General features: G+C 37.4%; 1 protein-coding gene and 1 long non-coding RNA gene across 2 annotated transcripts; both read right to left on the minus strand.

The window, feature by feature from the left end:
* Nucleotides 1-13,628: 13,628 nt before the first annotated feature.
* On the minus strand, nt 13,629-14,436 carry LOC133735989 (sigma factor binding protein 2, chloroplastic). Its single transcript, XM_062163429.1, has one exon. The coding sequence runs from the start codon at nt 14,231-14,233 to the stop codon at nt 13,808-13,810; it is 426 nt and encodes a 141-aa protein (XP_062019413.1). The 5' UTR covers nt 14,234-14,436; the 3' UTR covers nt 13,629-13,807.
* A 5,159-nt stretch (nt 14,437-19,595) lies between these two features.
* On the minus strand, nt 19,596-21,241 carry LOC133738544 (uncharacterized). The gene is made up of 3 exons (XR_009860157.1): nt 21,059-21,241; nt 20,112-20,241; nt 19,596-19,992 (listed from the first exon to the last, which is right to left on the minus strand). It is a non-coding gene; the product is annotated as an uncharacterized LOC133738544 (long non-coding RNA).
* Nucleotides 21,242-21,637: the final 396 nt, after the last annotated feature.

Here is a 21,637-nt window from a genome sequence, read left to right on the forward strand (position 1 = left end):
CCTTGTTTTTCAAATTTAATGCACCGAACACAAATTATATAAGTTTTTGAATTCATAAAACAAAAAACAGTATCGCAAAATGATACCGAACGGGCCCTTAATAACTCATTTCAATTCCGTAAACGGATATCTGGTCCACTAGTACGATCTGTTTATTATAATTTTTAAATTATAATATTAAATCTTCTATTATGATACTTCAAAAAACTTCAATAAAACATTGAAACAAAATGAATAATATCACTGAATATTGAGTTAAATAACCAAAGTACTTTTTTAGAACACTACTTAGTAAGCAAAATATTGTCTTCACAAAAAAAAAATAAATAAATAAATAAAATTAAATAATTATAAAATTGAACCGGATCATTAACAGATCGGATCAACCTAAATCTGTATTTGATCCGTTAAAAATGGATAAAGGGATCAACAAATCAAATTTTCAATCCAAACCCGTTCAGTAACAACGAATCTAGACCTGATCCAGATCAAAATCTGGTACATTGACAGGTCTACTTGCGGACTTGCTTCTCAATTTTCAATCGTGCAAAGCGATCGAGATTTTGTTTAGGTGACTCAATTAGGAGACAATGGCGAGCACGCCTCACTGGCGGTCGTGTGCGATCCCTTGTGTGTAGTATGATCTATCTAGGTCAAGGTACCAGAGTTTGGCGACACAATGGGGTATGGTTACTACAGTGCTGAAGTGGAGTGACTTTAGATGATTGCGGGCAACCGCTGGTATCCTTGATCACTTGGATCTGTCTCATGTTGCGGTGATTAGATCATGCTACTGCAGAAGACAACATGAGGTCGTGGTTGGGTAACTGGAGTGCTAGAGAAGATCGGGCCTATATTCGGGTTGGGGTGAAATTTGAGCTTTTGTTGGAGTTTGGGTCAAATTTTCAGCGGTTCCTGAGTATTCAGTTGGCGTAACCATGTGTTGAGCATGTGAATTGACGCTTGGTAGATATAGCATAGACACACACATCCGCCAAGCGCTAGCTTCTAGAATGTCGAACCTTGTCCACACATGCGTACGAGCGAGATATATCTAGTTGTCACATAATTATTAACCGACAACTCACATAAGTGGTCACTAAATCAGTCTTCAGTGACAAAAATCTAGTTGTCACATAAACATTAAGCAACAATTCACACAAGTCGTCGCATAATTAATCTTTTGGGAGGAAGTTAAAGTTGTCACATAAATATTAACCGACAATTGGTAGTTCTACCAATTGTCACCTAATTAACATTTTGCGAGGAATTGGGTGTCGCATAATCTCATATGGGCGACAACTGTCAATTTCTTGCAAATTCCTACTTTATGCCACAAATTGATTGTCGCCGATGAGATCATGTGCGACAACTGAAATTTCCTCGTATTTGCCAAGCTTTTGCGACTAATTTTGGGTTGTCACAATGAAATTCCTCGTTTTTGCTATTTTCTCTTGTAGTGATAGTAGGGTGAGAGTCGGTTCAACAGCTGGCACCGACTCTCACCGACCTTCAAAGCCTGTAAATAGGAGTGCACTTCTCATTTATGAAGTAATCTTCTTTGAGCTTTGTTACCACTCTTTTCCGTCAAAAATGAACTCTGACTTGAGCGTCAGAGGAGCGAAGACCGAATCACTTCGGTCTTTCTCTTAACAATCATGTGTTTCCTTGCAGCATTCAGCGGACAACAAAGCCCCTGATCAGCTTCAGTGACTCAACCACAGCGTTCACTTCCCCAACAGATTCTCACCTACACATACTGGTATGTCGGTTACCTTGGTAGGAGATTGCTTCCTATTCAGCGTTTATCTTACGTGAAAACTGGTTGGTCGATCACATCACCATTTATATTGATAGAAGATTGCCTAATTCTGGTCGGTCATATAACCGGTTACATTGATGGAAGATTGTCCAATCTGATTGCCCAATCAGATTCAACTTCTCCAACATTCTTATTGAAGGTGACTGGGCTCTAGTTATCAACTACAGTAAAGACTCTTGTGAAGTCCCTTGGCGTCTTCGTTCCTTTGTTCGAGATGTCAAGATCCTTTTTATCCAAGCTCAGCTATTGTTCTATCTCTCACGTTCTTTGAGAAGCTAATTTCGTAGCAAATGCGATGTCGTCTTTAGGCCACAATCTTTCTAACCGTACGATTTGGTTAGATCATATTCCTAATCGTGCGAGTGCTACCTTTAATTTAGACTTATTAGGTTGTGGAGGCTTCTCCTTGTAATTTCCTCTTCTTCTAAAAAAAAATAATAATAAATGAAAAAAAAAATTCCTATCAATAACTTTGTAATAGCCCGATTTACTTTTGTTGCTTCATTAGATGTGTTCTTGCATATATTAGTATCTTGCTTAGGTTTAATTTTGATGTTTGTGGCATCTCGTGTAATTTTTGTTATTTTTTATTTCGATGTAGTTTCTACATTTATCATCATCATCATCATCATCATCATCATTATCAGAGTTTTCATTTTTCCAAAAAAGGTTTGACAATGAACTTTATAATTTTTTTTCTTCGAAAGGGGGCTGGTGCGGTCAAGGATTGAAATATCTGTGATATTTCTGATATATTCCCTGATATCTCCCTTTTTGGAGGAACCGCGATTACACGCATTTCTATGCATGTAATTGTATCTAAAACACTATAAATAAGTTAATCCCTAAGTCAATTAATATATGATTAATTCGTTTTATTTGTTTTATAAAAAATAAGCGGAGTTGTGGAAATCGATTTAAAATGACATGAAATTAGAGCAATTTGGGATTTCCGATAAAAAGATGAAATAGTAGATGCCGGTCAATTGTGGTCAACGCTAAAAAGAGAGCAAAACTTCACTACTCATGATGTTGTGTGCGGAAATATTTTAATTTCGAGAAAGAAGAGAAGAAAATTGAAGAAAAAGAAGTTGGATAATTAATCAGTGGTTTAATTAATTAATCAAACCCACTTTCAGCCGTCACGTGCAGCATGCCACTAGTAATTAAACAATAGTTGTTTAATTAGGTTCAAGCAATTCAAGACCAACACGTGGCAATAATCTATGTTTCTTTCATTCACAACCCTGATCCTTTTTTCTTAAATTTTTCCACCCACAGACCCGTGGCCTTCAGATCCTTTTTTTTGGGACCAAAACGACGACGCACTCTATTCCCTCATCCTCTCTCTTCGAGCACACAGCCCATATATATTCATTCCGCCCTTTCTCTCAATGGAGGCACCACACACACACAGCGCCGCAACCTTAGAGCAAGTTCACCCGTTGGGTCACCAGGTCACCCACTATTCACTGCTTTTTAGTGTTAATTTCACCCTCTGGGTCACGAGCACAGTGTATTTCGTGCCCTGGATCACCCTGTACAGTGTTCTGGGTCACCATGGTGACCTGCACAGTGTATTTCTTGCCCTGGGTCACGAGCACAGTGTATTTCGTGACCCAGAGAATGGAAATATATACTAAAAAGCAGTGAATAGTAGGTGACCCGATGACCCAACGGGTGAACTTGCTCTTAGAGGAGGGCTGCTGCCCTCTCTCTTCTCCCTCCTCCATTTCTTTTTCTTTTTTTCATCTTTGCTTTAATTTTATATTGGGATTTTAAGGAGATCTCACCCAAACCTTCAAGGATTAATTAAGGGCTTCAACCACTACTAGATTCAAGATTTAGGTATTTGTGGGAGTTGTAATTCAAGGCTAGTCATACTAACTTCCTAGTATTGGGGAACAATCATATATATGATGTTCAAAAATAATATTAGAATCATGAAAATACCTAGCGCTATGCTAGGGTTGGGAGAGCGCCGCTCTTGGCCTCTCTATACCTTTCTCCATCATCGATGGAGTACCTTTCTGGCACCGATCTCGGCGTCGTTTCCTTTGCGAACGGTTCCTACCGTGTCTCCTTCGTGTGCTCAGATTCTATCTTCTCATGGTGGCTCTGGTCAGGGTGGTGAAGAGGATGCTGCGCGGCTTGGCTGGATCGGATTGCCGTCGAGAGTTGGCCAACTCAATCCAAGAAGAGCACGGCTGAAATTGGATTTTAACTGGTCTGGTTCTGGTTTGGTGGGGTTGTGGCTCGGGTTGGCACGACGGTGTGAATGGGGGAGAGTTGCTGGTGCTCGGCGCGTCCCAGATCTGGCCAGAATGGGATTGGATTGGTTCCGGCGAGGGATGGAAGTGTGGCTGTTAACAGGTGATGGCGGCACAAGGATCAAGCTGTTGACGGTGATGAGGCATACCGGCGTGGGAGGTGGTGTTTGGTGTCATTCCGATGAGGCCGCGTTGGTCAGTTTCCGACGAAGGGTGGTGGAGCAGTGGTCGGGGATGAGGTCAGGGAGGGTTTGGGTGCCCAGAAATTTGGGTGTCCAAATGAGTTTCCCGTGGGCCTGGGCCTCTGCCCTTTTGGAGTTCTCAAGTAGGGGTTGGGCCTATTCTCTTGAGACTTTGCCATTTGTGTACGAACCCGATGTTGTTAGGGTTCGCATTTGGGATCCAGGAGACTTTTTATGGGCCCCAACTATTTCTGCTTGGTCGAATTGGTGTGTTTGTTACATAGGTAGAAGATTGCTCTCTATTCAACATATTAATTTGCGTGGAGTAGGCAAGGTCGGTCATACTACCGCCGGTTGCCTTGATAGAAGGTTACACTCTATTCGACGCATTTATTTGCGTGGAAGTATGGTCGACATACTATTGGTACCGTTTTACATAGCCCGGATTCTGCCCGGCGCTTCATCAAATGCTTAAGTGCATCCCTTCGTATCCTTGTTAGGTTTTATTTCCGATGCTTTGTTGCATCTAGTATTTTTCTTGTTACTTTATATTTTGATGTAATTTCTACATCTACAAGTTGTAATTTTTCTTATTGTTATTTTTAATAAAATGGTTGACTATTGCTCTCAAAAAATACTAGATTCCTAGCTAATTGTGACTATCTTTGTTTTCTCCTACACTTCTCTACTCTTTTATCTTCGAATTTTGTAATTTTGATGTCTATGATTATGGGTTGTGAGTAATTTATTTGTTGGGGGTTAGGGTTGTGTGCCCTAGCCCAAATTTGATGTAATGGATGCTTAATTTAATTTATATATGGAATTTGTTAATTATTGGATGCTTGTGTTTTGTGATAATTGATTAGAATGCATGCTTAGGAATTGTCAACTCTTGGGTATGTGTTTTAATAAGTCTAGATTAAAATTTAGGGGATGACATCCTTAGATTTTAGGGCTAGAGCCCCGATTTAATATTCGTGGGAAGTATAAGCATGGTTCACTACATGATTAGCTTGATCGCAATTATGGTGAGCATGGTTGCCTAATTCCTCGATCTCTAGGCCTCTTGATGTGAATTAGTGACCATTGAACCGGCTCTAATTCATGTCAAGTGAGTTCCTATGGCCTTTGAACCAGAGTAGGAATATAATGAAAGAGAATTTCGGCCCTTGAGCCTTAAAAAGCCTTGGGTACGGCTTCTACCATCTTTATTAAATTGCGTGTAAATCAAATCAGCATCTAGAGCATTGAATTAAGGTTAGGAATCATCCCTAACTACCAATCCCCTATTTCTATTCATTTCTTACTTTTCTTTCCTTTATTTAATTTAGTTGTTGGTTAAAGTTTTCATTTAAATTCTTGCACTTTAGTTATTAGAAATGCAAATTACATTTTCAGTGACACTTTCTACTTCATTATAAATAGTTATCACTAGGGTCATAGCTTTGATTAGGCTTCGGTGAGAACCAAAGCCGAGCATTGCTAAGGCTTGGTCCCTTAGAGTAGCATTTTTTTTTATTTCTTTTTTCTTTTTCTTTGTTTGCTAAGTGTCTTTATTTCCGATTACCCAAGGATTCTGGGTTAGCCACTAATCCCCGTGGTACGATAACTTTGGGTATAATATTTCTCTATCTTGACAATGATACATACGCTTGCGTAAAAATTTGTATCAAGTCAAACCGATATATCTTAAGGGTAAAATATCTTATCCACTGCGAAATTTCTCCGATATCGTCAAATATCCTCGATATATAAGATATTTATGATATATCTCGATAAAATGAAGAAATATCTGTAAAATCTGGTGGAAAAAAAAAACTCAGTTATTCACAGATTAATATACATTATGGAATATGGAGGTTATACGGGGGTGTAAAATTTTAACAACGGTTTTCTAGTCCGGATATGGCCTAATTAACCTATTTAAGAGATTATTCCTTTGAAGGTAGATTTGGGTGAAGAGAAATCCCCTCAAGGTGAATTTAGGTAAGGAGAAATCCTCTCAAGCAGAATCTAGGTGAGAAGTAATTTCTCTAAATGCAAATCTGTGTGAGGAATGATCTCTTCAAGAAGAATATGGGTGAGGAGAAATATTCTCAAAGCGAATTTGGGTGAGAAGTATCTCCTTTGAGGGAAATCCGAGTGAGTAGTGAAAATCATGTGAGAAGAAATTCCCTCAATACGAATCTAGGTGAGGAGAATTCATGATGGAGCAATTTCAACAAAAGAAAACAAACTTGATGGAGGCATGTTTTAAAAAGTAACTCATTGTAGTTCAAAAACTTGATGGAACCATCTAGAGTCTCTTTTTGGATGTAGATGAAGTTGACATTAATATATATTTATATGTAAAATTGATTCGTTCAAAACATATATGTTTTCCAGAATATCCCCGATATATCTCCTATATTTCTGATATCTCCGTTTTTCAAAGTTCTGATAGATATATCAAAACCGATAAATTAATCCTTGGGTACGGCTTCCCTCAAGACTTGATTATAATACAGGGGGGACGTAGAGTCTGAACCCCAAATTACAATGAGCATAAAGAGAAAATCCTAGAATAATACCAGGAGCCTCCACTAAAACTATATATTCTAACAAGCACCAACTAGCAAAGAGTGCACGATTGACTACTCCATTTGCTTTGACTAAGCGGTGACATACCAGAAAGATAACTCTATCCCGAATAAGCATCATTAAAAAAATAGCACAGCTTTCCCACTATGTTGCTGCACGGAAACATATCCGACGATATTTCGTTTCATCCTGCCACTAGGAAGTTGTGTCCATTTGATCATGCAAACAACTCACCACCTCATTAGGCCAGACAAGACACACTAAGTGTGGATATCGGAACAAAGCCCACGTCGCCCTACCCAAAAGTGGTAGGGACTTATTGCCGGCATACAACCACGTCTAACAAAAATTAAATAACAATAAAACAAAACTGAAAAGTAAAATGGGTCAAGGGTCAAATCTCACACCCAAAAGCTAGCAAGTCTAGTCCAAGTTAGAAGGCTCCAGACAATGGCGGAGCCAGAGTTTCATATCAACTGGGGCACTCAGAAATTTTAGAAGAAAAAAAAATTAGAATTAAAAATCTATCCTAAAATTTTAATAAAAAATAATAAATTAGATAAAATTATAGTAAGATTAATATTTTTAAAATGACATATTTTATTAGTAAAATTTATTACTATGGAGACATAATTTATTTTTAACTTTAAAATTATAAGAAAAAATTGTGCTAATGTTCTTAAAAGGAAAGGAAAATTGATAAAACTAATCTATCTAGATAACAAGCATGATTCGAACCTGGGACCTTGCACAATTCATGCAAGCCAACAGCCTTGCCACTGCGCCAAGTTGGCTTGTAGTGAAACTAACAGACTCTCAGTTACTTATATTGATTTTCATATACAGAAATTTAAAAAAAAATATAAAACTCAGTGGGGCACGGGACCCACTGGATCCCCACGTGGCTCCGCCCCTGGCTCCAGATGCAGCACCACCACCATCTCACCAACACTCTTGTCGTCGCACCACGAGCAGCGGCTACTCCGCCACACCACACGATAGCTGGCCGTCCCTCCATCCCTCCATCATCTACATCCAAAAAAGGTTTGACAATGAATATTAAAACTTCATAGAATTACAAAACAATACATAATGTGTGTATATGTACGTATAAATATTTAGTGAGAGCCATTTCATTAAGATTTTTTATTTTGACATTTTAAGAAATTCCTCGTGGAATTCACTTGTTATTCATATCTCGACAAGTAGTATGTTTAGTTTTTAAGACTTTATGAGTATATTGCTTATGTAACTTTTCATCCAAATTAGGTTCTAATGCATCAGTTTTCCCAACTCCGATTCCCATGAAAACCTCTTGTAGATTTGAAGAGATTGCTGGTGTGGTGACTCGGTGGCGAAATAACATGGGTGGAAATTAAGCTCTGAAAATCCATGCCTGAACAAACTTTAAAAGAGGATTAGAAAGAAATGCCAAAAAGAAGAAGAAGACGAGGGCCGGGTATTGGACTATATGGAGAGGAATTTTTTTATATAATTTCCTACGGAGAATTCTTGGGTACCTTGGTGTTTGCCATACCCGGATTTTGTTAAATATTTTGGACCATTGGATTAGTAATATATCCAATGGATCAAAATATTTAACAAATTGGTAACTTGTTTAGCCCTTAGTCTTTCTAATTTTTTTGGTAACACATACTACTAATTGATTTGAAAACAATTAATAAAGATAGCTAGTGAAAACAATAAAGCCAATTAATGTTTGATTATCAATTGACAATTCACAATTATGATTTTTCCTTTTTAAAAAAAATTAAAAGAACCTTCTGTCCTAGGTTCACCGAATTACTTTTAGTTAAATAGTCTATATTACTAAATAATTTTATTATTAGTGAATTAATGCTTGTTATTAATGGACAATTACACAATTGAAAATTACGTTTTTTCCTTATTAAAAACAAAAACCTTCTAACCTAAGTTCGCAAAATTAGTATTAGTTAAGTAATCTTTATTACCAATTAATTATATCATTAGTAGTTTCCTTCACCAAATATAATTCTTTTTACATGCATTTTACGACAACGACAACAATTAGTGTAAAAATAAATAATATTTGTTTTAAATGTAGTCAAATGAGAACCTACTTGTGATGCCCCGGAAATTCGTATTTATTTTCCGAGGATTTTCCGGAATCTAATTTGTGGTTATTGGACGATTTCGTGGCTCATGGATGGAGCGGAAGTGTTTCGGATGAATTTTTATTCAAAAAGTATGACTTTAGGGGGGGGTTGCTAAGGTTGACTTTTGATACATTGAGATTCTCTGAAAACTTCATTCACGAAAGTCGTAGAACGCGTCGATACGAGTTCGTGGACATGTGGAACGCGAGAATCGGAGTTTGTATGAGAAAGTTATGAGCGTTTGAAGTTTTGGGAAAGTTCTATAAATAGGAGTTTCCATTTTCGGAAACTTACTATTTCCATTTTCACATTTACCATTTCCGGAAATCAGAAATCTTCCGTTCTCTCTCATCACCCTCGCTCGACCTGACCCGAACCCGGTGATCCGACCCGGATTTTCCGGCGAGCTCCGGCGACGACAAACCACCAGACTAGCCCAGATCGGTTCGCCTCCTCCGTGCGCTCCTCCCTGTGGTGTTCTCTAGCGCCGATTCTCGGTGGTGGCGGCGGTAGAAGACGGTGCAGTTTGAGGTTTTTCGACCCGACCGGAAATCGTAGCTCCGACGACGGCATGGCTTCAAGTTTCCTTCCTTGGCTTCGTGGGGGTCGTCTGAGTCGATCTATGGTGTTTTTTTGGATCGATTTACGTGGAAATCGGTTCAACTCAGATTGGATTACTGTTCACGGCTTGTGAGGTAGTTTTCGACCCTTTATGCTTGTTTTCTGACTTCGAGCTAGTAATGAGAATTCACAAGCATGCTTTGATGAAGCTTTTTGATGTTGGGAGTTTTGGGAAATATTGAGTTTTGGCCGGCGGCGGTGCGCCACCGCCTGTGGCGGCGTTCCGACGGTGTTCCGGCCATGTATGAGACTGTTTCTGGTATTATATGTCTTCTACTCGTCGATACGAGCGTTTTGATATATAATACGCATATTTTGGAGTTCGTATGGAATTGTTATGATTTTTACGGTTTCATACCGGTTGATTTATTCTATCCGTGAGGATCCGAGTGTCCGATCGACTTGTGGTTGGGACGTATCGATCGTGGATGTATTCCGGAGACTTTGGGAGGTCTCGGATGTGATTTTACCTCGATTGGCGCCACTTTGGGGATTTTAGTTCAAAACAGGGGTTTCGAACTTAAATCGTTTGTGAATCATTACTAAGTTAAAACCATATGTGATTAGGTACTTGGGAAGTATTATTGGACGGTTGTTTTGTGGTTTGGCTACTTTGTTCTGTATTGAAGACGCAGCGGGAGTTTCGAGGTGAGTAATCTCACAAGGTTCATTTACGAACGGAATACCTTTTTGTTTTCAGAGTTATTGCTTTAACTGTAAACTATAGTTGGTATTAGTAGGCATTCCTGAGCGGATGACTACATAGATATATATTTAAGTGAAATATATATGTTTTGGTGGTTTGTGGATTTATGAAAACAATAGGCATGAATGATGCGTTTTATTGTTTTGGGTTGTGGCTTTTGGAAAACAAATGATTGTGGAAATGTTGATTTCGATTTGTTTTGAAAAGCGTTGAGATTTGTGTATGAAAACAATATGCATGAATTGATGCTATTTATTGTTTTGTGTTATGGCTTTTTGGAAATCAATGATTATGGAAATGTTGATTTCGATTGTTTTGAAAAGCGTTGCGATTTGTGTAATGTTTTTGAGTCCTGTGCGACTGCTTTAATGTTTTGCTCTAAGAGACTGTGCGGCCCGAGGAACGAAGGTCTATGACCTTGGGCAAAATATCAGGTAATCACGTCTTTGGCCGGACGAGTGGTTACGTTTTCAGTTAGAGCTCTAATCTGTCTGCCATATAGGTAATTCATGGGGTAACGGGAATTGGTTATTGATAACTCATGACATTACGTGTTTTTAGGGAATAAGTGTGAGTTGCTTCCTTATTAACGGTTTTTAGGGAGACAAGGTGCAATTTGTTTTCCTTATTAACGAATTGATAGAATTCAAGTGTGCGTTGTTTTCTATGGTACGATTTTGGTACAATTGATAGAAATCAAGTGTGAGTTGCTTTCTATGTTATATTGATAGAATTCAAGTGTGCGTTGTTTTCTATGGTATGATTTTGGTACAATTGATATAAATCAAGTGTGAGTTACTTTCTATGTTATATTGATAGAATTCAAGTGTGCGTTGTTTTCTATGGTACGATTTTGGTACAATTGATAGAAATCAAGTGTGAGTTGCTTTCTATGTTATATTGATAGAATTCAAGTGTGCGTTGTTTTCTATGGTACGATTTTGGTACAATTGATAGAATTCAAGTGTGAGTTGTTTTCTATGTTATATTTGATAGAAATCAAGGAGTGTGTTGCTTTCTATGTTTCGTTTTAAAAGAAACCAAGGTTTAAGTTGCTTTCTTTTATTTCGATTTGAATGGAAATTAAAGTGTGAGTTGTTCTCCTTTATTTCGTGTTTTTAAGGGATCAAAGCGTGATTTGGGTTCTCGATTGAAACGTGCGGGCTTTTATCCCGTGATTTTGGTGTGAGTTGTTTTGAGTTACTCATACGGGCTTGCAAAAGCTTACCGGGTTTGTTGTGTGACAACCCGGTGCACTATTCAAACGGTGTAGGGGTTAATCCTGCAGGTTAGGATAATCGGGGCTGAAGCTGAGGTAGCTTGTTGGCAGCAGAACAGGTAGGAAGCAAATTTGGTTGGCTTTGCCATTGTTATGACTTCCGCTATGTAGTGAAACTCTGAGGAGCTTTTACGTTTTATCTTGTTGTTGACAATTTAATTCGTAAGCTTATGTAATATATGACTTTGTGGGCGGGTCAATATTGTTATAGTGGGTTCAGGGCATCAATCTGTATGTTGTATAGGGGAAAAAGTTTTCCAGGTATTTGGTATTGATGGTTGAACGATCACGCATATGTAATTATGGGATTATATATCGATTTTTATTTGTGTTTAAAAATCAGGGGCGTGACACTACTTTAGGACTCATTTACTCAAATGAGAATCTACTTTACTCTAATGAGAACCTATTACAATTAATTATCACTTTTAGGACTTAATTACTCAAATGAGAACCTACTTTTCTCTAACGAAGACCTTATTTACTTTAATGCGGATTTTTTTTCTAATTACCACATGTGTTCTCAAAGTGGTTACATGAGTCCTCAAAGTAGTAAATATTATATAAAATAGAACATGTATGAATCTTTTTGTTTTTATCATTAGTGAAATTATTACTACAATGACTACACATTTTATCACAACCCACAACACTTGATGTAAAAGCGGTAACTTTTGTGCTATTTGTAGTAATTACTCCACCTAAACTATTGTACTAATTTATAGACAATTTAACAAGTATGACAACAAATTTGTTGTCAGAGTGGTAAATCTTTATGTTTTTATCAATAATGAAATGATTACTACAATGACTACACATTTTACCACAATCACAACAATTGATGTAAAAGCGGTAACTTTTGTCCTATTTATAGTAATTACTCAACTTAAACTAATGTACTAATTTATGGACAATTTAACAAGTGTAACAACAAATTTGTTGTCAAAGTGGTAAATCTTTATATTTTTATCATTAATGGAATAATTACTCAATGACTACATATTTTACCATAACTCGCAACTATTGGTGTAAAAGCGGTAACTTTTGTTCTGATTGTAGTAATTACTTCAAAAACTATACCATTTACAAGATTACCAACCATTTTACAATTCCGACAACATTTGTGTTGTGAGCATGGTAAAATTAAAATTAGACCAAAAGATATGTAACAACTCAGTATTGTAAGGAGCTTCTCCACTTGATAATCAAGGTTCTAAATTTGATAAAAGTTGTCCAAATATGATATTTACATCTTTGACCACTCAATTACAATAACCACAACAACTGTTGTTATAAGTCGTAATTGTAGTTCAACTATGTGTAATTTATTATTTTGACAATACTTGTTACATGATTTTTAACAATGTTACATGTCAAGAAAGAGTGTGTTGTTAATATGGTAAATTTTATTTTTTAAAATGACACATGTCGATATTTAATTGAGTAACCTGTTAACCAGTTCAGTAGGTTTCCACTATATTAATTTACTAAAAATAAAAAAAAATAAGGGTATGACAAACACCAATGTACCCAAGACGACCCCAATTTCCTACTATGATGAACAGTATATTTTTTTTTCTGAATTATTGATGATAAAAATATCATCATAACAAGCCAAAAGTAGAAAGTGAACTTAATTGGAAAGTAGCAGATAGGTATATACAGAGACAAAAACTACTTTAATTTGAGAAACATGTAATACAGCAACTTCATATGTCCAAACACCACAATATCCAAGTTGCGATCCCAGACTCGAGATGGTTTTCTTTATCATACTTACACTACTGCAATGTACAAAGAACTGAAATCGATCAGTTGTCCACGGTGGTCACTTGAAGATGGACTGATTTTCTCTAAAAACCGGCCGCCTCATGATCAGCTCAAACTCAACTGGAGCTGATCAAGTGTTCGTTATGGATACACGATCATGGATGTTTAAGATTGAGCTACACGTGCAATTATTTAGGTAACATTTATTTTATATATATATATATATAGGGCATTTATTATATAAATATAGGGTTAACTAATTAACGAAAAACACTTCAGAGATGGAAAGAAATTACATTGCTAACTGCAGTTAGCTAATTAAGCTTGCTGAACTGCGGTGCGGTTGGCTCCAGTTAGCAGCAAATGCAAGGAATTACATTACCATCGGTGAAAATTAATTCAAAAGCACCATAAACATACATTGATATATAACATAAAATCAAAGAAAACCCTTGACGGCAGGCACAAAGCTATCAAGCATTTCAGGCACAAAAAGACCATCGACGTCGTCATACAAGTGCTGGTGATGCTCATCATGATCATCATAATATTGGGTGGTGGTATTTGAGTTTGAACTTTCTGGCTGCCGCCTGCTGCTGACCATTGGTGTGATGAGGTGGTTGTTGCTAGTACGATGGAGATCTGGCAGGTCGTCAGCATCTTGGCCGGTGAGCTGCTGAACCAAAGCCCTGAATTCGGAGGCGCTCGTTGTAATCTTCATCGGGTTTGATATGTAAACCACTTTGATCGGCTTCTTCTTGGATTTGCAGCTGGAGCTTCTCGTCTTTGCTTGACTTTGAGTTTGATGCTTCATCTGTCCACTGCTACAACTACTACCAACTAGGTTACTATTAGTATCATCCATCTCTTTCTAGCTACCGATCTACTACTAAACAGTATGAGAGAGAGAGAGAGAGAGAGTTGTTTGTGTATTAATGAAATTCTTTACATTTGTTTATGCCTGTGTGGTATGGAAGAAGAAGAGGGATCGGAAGAAGAGGGATCGGAGGAAGAGGGAGAGTAATTTCGTCTTTCCCGAGTGAATAGAGTCAAATAATCAAGTGGATAGAATTGGTAGCGGCAATTAAATGGACATATTTTTTTGGAAGAAAATTGAATGGTTGTGATTTACCATTTCGGTGTATACCAATTATTCTTGCACGTGGCCTCATCTATATATGTCATGACGTCATCTCTTTTCGATACGGTTACGTCATGCAAGTAAAAGTATTCTGTCCGACTATAGGCTTTGTAGCATGTCTGAGTTGGCTCGCTTTCGCTCGGCTCCTCCGGTTGGCGTTTATATATATATATATATATATATATATATATATATATATAATATATGAAAATGTTCTAAAGAGGACGTCCGCAACCCAGAAAAAGTGCAGACGTTCCTCTTTTCTCAGCGATCAAGCTCCGACGGCGGCGCGCCTCTTGCCGGACGGAGGCTACATGCATCCCAGACCAGTTTGCAGTGAAGACGAAGGCCAAAGAGATCGAGGTCGGAGGTCTGGGCAGCGTGGTCGACTGCAAAGTGGTAGTCCGATCAAGGTCGACTGGAAAGTGATTACCGGCGAGTCCACCTGACTGGAAAGTGGTCCGGGATGTTCAGAGGGTTCATCCGGCAACCGCAGCACAGCCATCGCCGCCTTCTCGATGCCGGAGGAGGGACGTCCGCACTTTTTCTGGGTTGCGGAAGTCCTCTTCAGAACGGTCCTATATATATATATATATATATATATATATATATCTTATCCAGAGCGAGGTCTCGTTCTGAAATTAAAGTGCACTTTTAAAGTTTAGGATCACTTTTCCGTCGCATATCCACATGTCGACCGTTCAGTTTTTAGGTACTAATGTATAGATCATCTCTGTAAAATTTCAGTTAAATTGATGGTCGTTAAGGCATTGATAAATGTCTTAAAACTAATACGGTTCAGGTTGGACAGATTCAGTTCGTCCATTGGTTTAAGCGAGTCACATACATTAAAAATCATTAATTTGGCTGAAATTTTGCAGAGATGATCTATACATTAGTACCTAAAAACTGACGGTCGAGATGTGGATATGAGACCGAAAAGTGACCATAAACTCTAACCTCGCACTTTAATTTCAGAGCGAGGCCTCGCTCTGGATAGGATCTGTATGTATGTATATATATATATATATATATATATATATATATATATATATATATATATTTATTTTCCATACTTTGCCAAATCTTCCAATAATCGGGTTCGCTATATATGAAAAAGAAAAGAAAAATAAAAATTTCACTCTTCATGTTGATAAAAAATTACAAACTCTCACTTACAAATAAAATTCTTATGTTATTAGAGTAAATATTTTTTTTCAAAAGAAAAAAATACAATACAAAGTTTCTTACACATCTATAGTCGAACTTATCAAAACAACAAGTAAAATAAACTTCTTAAGATAAGAAATAGATCTAGACCCTCTCCAAGTCCTAGTTATGCCCAAGAGAAGTAAAGACATCAACAAAGGTAGATTTTCTCGACACTTGATAAATTAGGCTGAACAAAAGCATGCCGAATTGATGAATTTCTTTGATTATCATACGAGCTCTCTATGCAATATCACATTTTTCTTTGACCGAATCAATTAACAACTTGGAATCTCTTTCGATCATTGTTTTAGAAAAATCTGCTCTTCTTGCTTAATTTAGAACTTGAATTAAAGCAAAAATCTCTGATTGAAGAATTGTGTTTGTAAAACAAATTGTTTGTCAAAGGAAAAAACAAAAAAACAAATTGTTTGTTATTATTTATGTATTTATTATTATTTCAAGTTAAATTGGCTTTGAAGCCACAAGTAGCAGGCAAGCCGCAATGACCTACTGGGTGATAATAATTTGCCGTGTAGCAGAAGCAATTAATAGCAACAGCCAACAGGGTATAGGCGATAAGAAGTGGGAGGGGCCTCCTAAAGTCCTACGGCTTTTAATTGCAATCAATGAGATGTTCATTCTCATCCACACATACTATACAACATAACCAAAAGATAAAAGAAAAACAAACAAACAAACGAGCAAAGTAGAATAGTTATCGATGCAGTCATCGACACTGTACATTTTTCATACAACTTTATGCATGTTTTTATATTTAGAAATTAATTTTCAATTAAGTCAGTAAATTTAAAAATCTTTCCAGTTAGGTTTATGTTTCTTAATGTTTACCAACAAGGTCAAATATTATCCAATCAAGTTTTCAAGCTAAATTTTGATACTAACTGTGCCCCACTTCAATCAATTGTGTTTATTCATGCTATTATTGTCAAACAATAACTGCAAAGCTGACAATAACTACTTTTAAAGATAACTACCTTTTTATTTTAGTTAAAGGAGGTCAGACAGTCAAATATGACACTATTGAGAGAATGAATTTTTACTGATATATTATTACACCCATTCTGTGGTGTATATAAACAGATTACAATCGTACTACAACTATTGTGTACTACTGTACTACCCAACATATACAAGGTAAGTAGTTACAACAATATATTCCCTTGTTAGTCTATTCCTAATAGGGAACTATGACTCACACTAACACAGACTGTATTACATTAAAAGGTCTGTGCACCATGGATGCCTTGTTTTGTCCTAATTATGCGGCATTGACTTGGATACACATTTACGCAAGCGTACGTATCGTTGTTAAGATAGAGAAGTATTAAGCCCAAAATTATCGTACCACGGGGATTAGTGGCTAACCCACAATCCTTGGGTAGTCGGTACTAAAGTCACTAAGCAAAGAAAAGAAGAATAAGATAAAATAAAAGTACTAATCTAAGGCACTAAGCCTTAGCAATGCTCGGTTTTGGAGAAAACGAAAGCCTAATCAAAACTAAGAGCCTAGTGATGGCTGTATACAATAAGGTAGAAATTGTCATTCGAAATTGTGATTGTAATTTTCTAATAACTAAATGGCAAGAATTTAAATGAAAACTTTAGCTAACAACTAAATTAAATAAAGAAAAAAAAAGTAAGAAATGAAAATTAGGTCACTAGGGTATCCTCCTAGCCAAATTCAATGCGCAAATATATTCCGACCATGGTCAAACAATTTATAATGGCATCAAGAACTGTACCCAAGGCTTTTCAAGGCTCATGGGTCATTAGATTCCTTAAAGGGTATTCCTACTCCAGATCAAGGGCCGTAAAAACTCAATTGGGACAATCTAGAGTCTTGTTTTTTTTTTTTTTTTGAATAAAGGGCTGGTGCGGCTGCCCTCAAGCCTTGATTAATGAAACTGTCGAATACAAGGGGGGGACATTGAGCCTAAACCCCTGATCACAATAAGCATTAAGAATATTTTCCGAAATAATATCAGAAATCTCTATAGAAGACTTGTATTCTAACAAGCACCAACTAGCAAATAGTGCACAATTAGCTACTCCATTTGCTTTAACATAGCAGTGACATAGCAGAAAGATAACTCCATATGTAACCCGATTACAACATAGCATAATTACCAGATTTTTTTAGCACAGCTTTCCTCTTATGTTGCCGCCGAAAAGTAAATCTGATGACACTTAGTTTCACCTTGCCACTAGGGGGCAGCACCCATTTAACGAAGCAAATAACTCGCCGCCAACCTAGAGCAGACAAGGCACACTGAGTGTGCATACCGGGACAAAGTCCATATCGCCCTACCCAAAAGAGAGGGAATTATTGCTGGCAATGAGCCATAGCTAATTAAAAATAAATGAAAATAAGAAAAAATAGAAAATATAACCGGGTCAAGGGTCAAAGCCCGGACCCAAAGTCCACCAGGCCCAAATCGAAAATGGGTGCAGAAATCACAACGCCTCCGTCCTGCCAGCGCCTCCCATGCCGTCCCAACTTCGGCAGCAACGCCACCGCCACCTTCCTCGAGCCATCTAGCCTCGCCGCCTCTCCTCAACTCGGAACCAAAACACCCAAACCAAGTCGGGCCAAACCGATCCGATCTGACCCCAGTGGCTTTCCTCACCCGGCCATCTCCATCACCTCGAATCTGATCTGAACCTGTGGATCTCCGGACACACGCCAGCAAGGCACAACCACCAGGTCGTTCGCGTTCCTCCCGAGGGCAAGGCGACGTCGACCCTGCCTTCCAGTCATTACCCGCCTCTGGCCTTCGCCGTCAAACGCGCCAACCTCCCGGGATTGCAACGGCCTCATCCTGCAACCAAAACCTCGACCGGACCCATTAACACCTGACACAGGGTCCCTTCTAGCCCGTCCGACGACGCTGCCGCAAGGGCGTGCCGTCGGACCGGGCATCCAAACTTGCCGGACGACTAGCTGCGGCTCCTAGTTTTTGAGAGAAAAGTCTTAGGGTTTCAAAAAATGAGGGATTATCTAGAGTCTTGTTAGGACCTCTAGTTGCACCAAAAGGCGAAGAGTTCTAGAATCAAGGTTCCCAAGCTAGCCAAAACGGCAATCGAAATTGGTATTCTAACCAACCATGTTCTAAACAAGTGTTCTAACCATAAATTAGAGAAGTGATTAGGCCCCATAATTCGTTCTAGACATGCTCATCTACACATTCAAGAGTTAATCAAGCTGCTAATCATGCATCTAAGCCAAATATAGAATATACGCCAAATACGAAATTGAAAACTATTAAATCAAAACATATTTATTACATTAAATCCATGCTAGGGCTCAAGCCCTAGTTTCCTAATAGACTACTCACAGCCCATTAACAAATTAACAACAATATACATCAATTACAATAAATTAAAGAGAGTAAGGTAAAGAGAAGTGAGAAGTTACAAAGACAAGTCACAATTGCTATGGAGCAAATATGACAAGCCTTGATTTATGACTTCTCATTTTTACCCAAGTTTAAATCTTGATGCTTCTTGACAAATTGATGAAGATTTATTGGTGAAGATGTGAGAAAAGAAAAAGAAAATGGAAGAGGAAGAGTTTGGGAGAGAACAGCCCAAAGGGCTGCCCCTTTAGGTTGTGCGGCTCTGTTATGCTCGGTTAGAATCAAGAAGAGTGATTGGAAAATAGGTAACTCACACGTAATCAGGTTACTAGCCGCTGGAATATTCAAGAAGATTTAGTTTTGGACTTTTATGGTTTTTCAGCTAAACTGGATCCATTCTCGTCCTACATCATATATATATATATATATAGTCGTCTCTGCGGCTGGCTGAGAGGATAAGAGAAGGTTGAGGCGGCAGTATGTGAGTGGCCAAGAGAGAAAATAAAATGAACACTAAATTAAAATTGAAAGAGGAGCACGTGCAAGCGGCTGGGAAAGAAAACAAAATTGATGACAATCTTTAGTTAATTGAAAAGACAGGAAGGTGGGGTGACACGTGCACCATATTAACTAAACCATTGGCTAGAAAACTAATTAATTAATCAATCAATGATTAATTAATTAGCCATTTTTCACTTCACTTCATTTTTCTTTTTCTTCTTCTCTCTTTAACGATTCGAAGTTATCCTTGCATCCATTATGATGTCGGATTTTGCACACTTCTTGACATTAATTGCAGCTCACGGCCATCGATCATTTTGTCATTTTTCTGAAAACTTCAATTTGCTCAATTTCCCACAATTTTCTCTCGATTTTCTCAATTCCGTTTATTTCCTACACAATAAATAAAAATGAATTAATTACATAATAATTGACTTGAGGATTAACTTATTTATAGTGTTTTAGATACAATTACATGCATAAAAATGCGTGTAATCAGGCATGTTCCTTACTTCATCAAATGGTTGCAACCTTCTAGTGACAGGTGTTACGCTAAAAACAAGCGCGTAATTTAACCCTGAAAAATGTTATCGTTAGTATATGGTAAATAGGGATCGTTCAAGCCGAGGATAGAGGGTACACCTGTAATTGCATCAACAAATAAAGAATTAATAAAAAGTATGAATTATTATTTACAAAAATAAACAAAATTACATGAGATCGAAATTAGGGGGTTTTAGGATTATAAAATCAAAAATTAAAATAAATAAAATAAAGAAATTGTAAAAACACATATACAATGGTGGAACACAAGGAACAAAGATAAAAACCACGTCCATATGAATGAAATCCAATCACAAATCCTATACTTGATCTTCTACGTCATGAGAAAGAAGTTGACCATGTGAAACATTAACAAGCAAACGATTTCCCATTTTTTATTTTTCTTGAATATTTAATCTAAGTGAAAACACCTAAATTAAACCTATTGAACATGCGATCATAGTCTAGAAAGCTAGCTACTCAAGAACACATTCAATGCATAAAGAACAAAGAAAGGATGTCAACCAAAGTGCACAACCTAGTATGAAAAAGTTCATCTATTTGCAATCCTCCTTAATTGGTTTCGACTTTTGTCCAAAGCCTTTACTACTTATGATTTAGGTTTACAAAACTATTAGATGAATTGTTTACCTAAATCTAGATCCAATTACATGCAAATTCTATAAGTGTCGACCCAAATAAGATAAACATGTAAAAGTTTTCTGTAAAGCAAAACCAATCAAGCAATCTCACATAAACAACATAGATATCACAACTATAGAAATCGCAACTTTTATTCAAACATAGAGACAGGCTTTAAACTTTTCCCTTAATGTTATATGTTAACTAATTACATAGTTCACGAAATCAAACCAAACAAACTTAAAGAGGTTCATAAAGAAAAAGGTAAAATTACACAGTGAAGGGGATGAGATGAACACTTGAGACGTTGAACTTTAAAGATCTTGAAAGCAAGTCTCCTCAAGGCTACGGCACAAGGTGGATGATGGCTAGGCAAGATGATGCTCACGGCTCCTCCTCCTCCTCCTCCTTGGCTTGAAGACGCAGAACTAAGAACTAGAGAATGGAGAAAGTTTTTCTGAAGTTGAAAAGAATAAAAGAATTGGTGAATGAGACGTCCCAGGGTGCATCTATATATAAGGGATGTCCAAGCCTTCTGGATCCTTCTTTAAATTTTTAAGACTTATCTAATTGGTCCACACAGCTCCAACCAATCAGATAAATTCACGTCAGCTTTCTTATGTCATCCAACCAATGAGAAGCCTCTAAAATTGCACCTTGATTCTAGGGAGATAATATTTGCTGAATTTAAATGAATATTTTCTGATTTTTATCTCTTTAATTCGGCCAAAGAAGGAGTGTGGGAAACAAGGAATGTATCTGGACTTGATTTCATCATTCCTGAATATTGTAAATCCCTCAAAACTCTCCATGATAACTCCAAAAACGTCACTTTCCAGAATCCCTCGTATAT

This window comes from Rosa rugosa, chromosome 1 (genome assembly GCF_958449725.1).
Source record: "Rosa rugosa chromosome 1, drRosRugo1.1, whole genome shotgun sequence".
NCBI lineage: Eukaryota > Viridiplantae > Streptophyta > Magnoliopsida > Rosales > Rosaceae > Rosa > Rosa rugosa.